Genomic DNA, 1,863 nt, shown 5'->3' with positions numbered 1-1,863 from the left:
TTGTTGTTGTTGTTGTTGTTGTCATCATTGTTTAGGAGACCCTGGCCAGCTGGGGTTTGAAACCACCAGCCCCGGTACATGTGGCCGGCACCCTAACCACTGAGCTACTGGCGCCACATCTAAATCACAATCTAAAACCAATTTTATACAACATACGTTAATGTATTTTTTTATCTGATGAGACTTTGTGAGGTATTATCCTCAAAGCAAAAACACATAATTGCAGCCTTTATATATATGACACAGAGTGGTAATAAATAAAACTTATGTTCCATCAAATCTATTATCTAATCTTCATTCTATTGTTATAGATAAATAAGGCACCTGTCCTAGAGTCTTAGTTTGAATTTGCTAGAAAATTATACAAAATCTAAATGCATTTGATCTTGATAAAATAGCAAAATAGACAAATCATGCAAAGTAAAACTAAATAGATCTATTTAGCCATCATTCCAAATTCATTCTCAACCTTCTGCTTTTTTTCTGGGACACAAATTAGACATTCATTGGGCTTTTGCTTTCTCTTCTTTCCATGTAACCTCTTGATTTGTCCTTATTGTTGTCAATTTGTGCTGAATTCTTGGTAATAATTTTAAATATATCTTTCAGTTTCCAAATAATGTCTAATCTGCTAACATACTCTCTTTGTTTCTAATTTCAATTATTATAGCTTTTGACTCAAAGGACTTCTTTTCTTTTTATGGATTTTAAGAGGGAAGATACCTAAACCGCATCCTGCACCTGCACATGTCCCAGTAGAAAAAAATAAATAAATAAAATGCAGTTACTTCAATGAACTGCCTTTAAATTCAGTGAAAACTCATTAAATATGCTTTTTTTTCCCATTTTGCCCTGGGCCTTAAACCTTTAGCCAATAGACTATGATGACTTGATGAAAAGCAATGATCTAATGCTAACTCCTCCCTCTGCAGAAGTAGAAGAGTCTCTCCTATGTTCAGATAGTCTCAGGAAAAATTAAGGCTACTCTTCATGCTTGATTACTCAGGAATTAGGCAAAACAAAATAATATTACCTCTTGAGGAGATTGTTCCAGATTTATTTCCCCTGGCACAGGGTTTTGTTTTTCCTTCATTATCCACTTGCAAATGTCTTGCAGAATGAAACTGGACAACTAATAAGAAGAAACATATTTTCCTAATTAAATACAAAGCACAATGTGGAAATTTCATAGTAAGTTAAATGATTAACAATTTAAGGGGAATTTTTTCCCCTCAGATTTGGAGTTTCCTTTGCACTCTTATGAATCTTGGTAATGTTAGTGTTAGGAGAATTGAAAAAATATGACCTGGGAACACAGGGATAGTCACTTGAGTTCTTTATTTTTGTAAGCACAAAATGTTCAGCTCTGGATAAGAACTTTATTTAGATAGTTGGTGTTTAGTGCATCCCTACAAATTATATCAGATGTCACATGCTTGATGAAAAGAGTTTCATATGTTTTAGTTTTGGTTTATGATACTGTTTCTTCTGAATTTCTGTGTGTAGAGTAATCCAGAGTAGATTTTCTACAGTGAAGAAAATATTTGTCTTTCTGATGTACATTTAATGGAAACTATCTTTGTTAATTTATCATATAATTGTGCAATAGTGTATATTAGGCATTAGTATTGACCATATAAATTAAAACAAAATAAACATACCTGAAAATAATAAAAATTAATATTTAATAGTGCTTGCCATGTGCCAGGAGCTAACATGTGGTACTATGTTCACAACACATTTAATGCATTCAATGTGTTAAATATAAACATAATACTTACATTGATTATAAAATACTTTTAATACTAACTATATATGTGTCATAATACATTGTTTCAAAGTAAGAATTCTATTAGTGGTATA

General features: G+C 31.8%; 1 protein-coding gene across 1 annotated transcript in view; it reads right to left on the bottom strand.

Moving 5' to 3' along the window:
• Window positions 1-1,863, bottom strand: part of LOC105888349 (killer cell lectin-like receptor subfamily B member 1B allele B) — a 12,174-nt gene that overhangs the window by 4,796 nt on the left and 5,515 nt on the right. The window contains exon 3 of the mRNA XM_023508962.1: window positions 1,034-1,132. Within this exon, the coding sequence (XP_023364730.1) occupies window positions 1,034-1,132 (99 nt within the window). The remainder of the gene's footprint in view (window positions 1-1,033; window positions 1,133-1,863) is intronic.

This window comes from Otolemur garnettii, unplaced genomic scaffold (assembly GCF_000181295.1).
Source record: "Otolemur garnettii isolate 467f Iridium unplaced genomic scaffold, OtoGar3 scaffold00299, whole genome shotgun sequence".
NCBI classification, from domain to species: Eukaryota; Metazoa; Chordata; class Mammalia; order Primates; family Galagidae; genus Otolemur; species Otolemur garnettii.
This window is presented reverse-complemented; position numbering and strand designations above follow the sequence as displayed.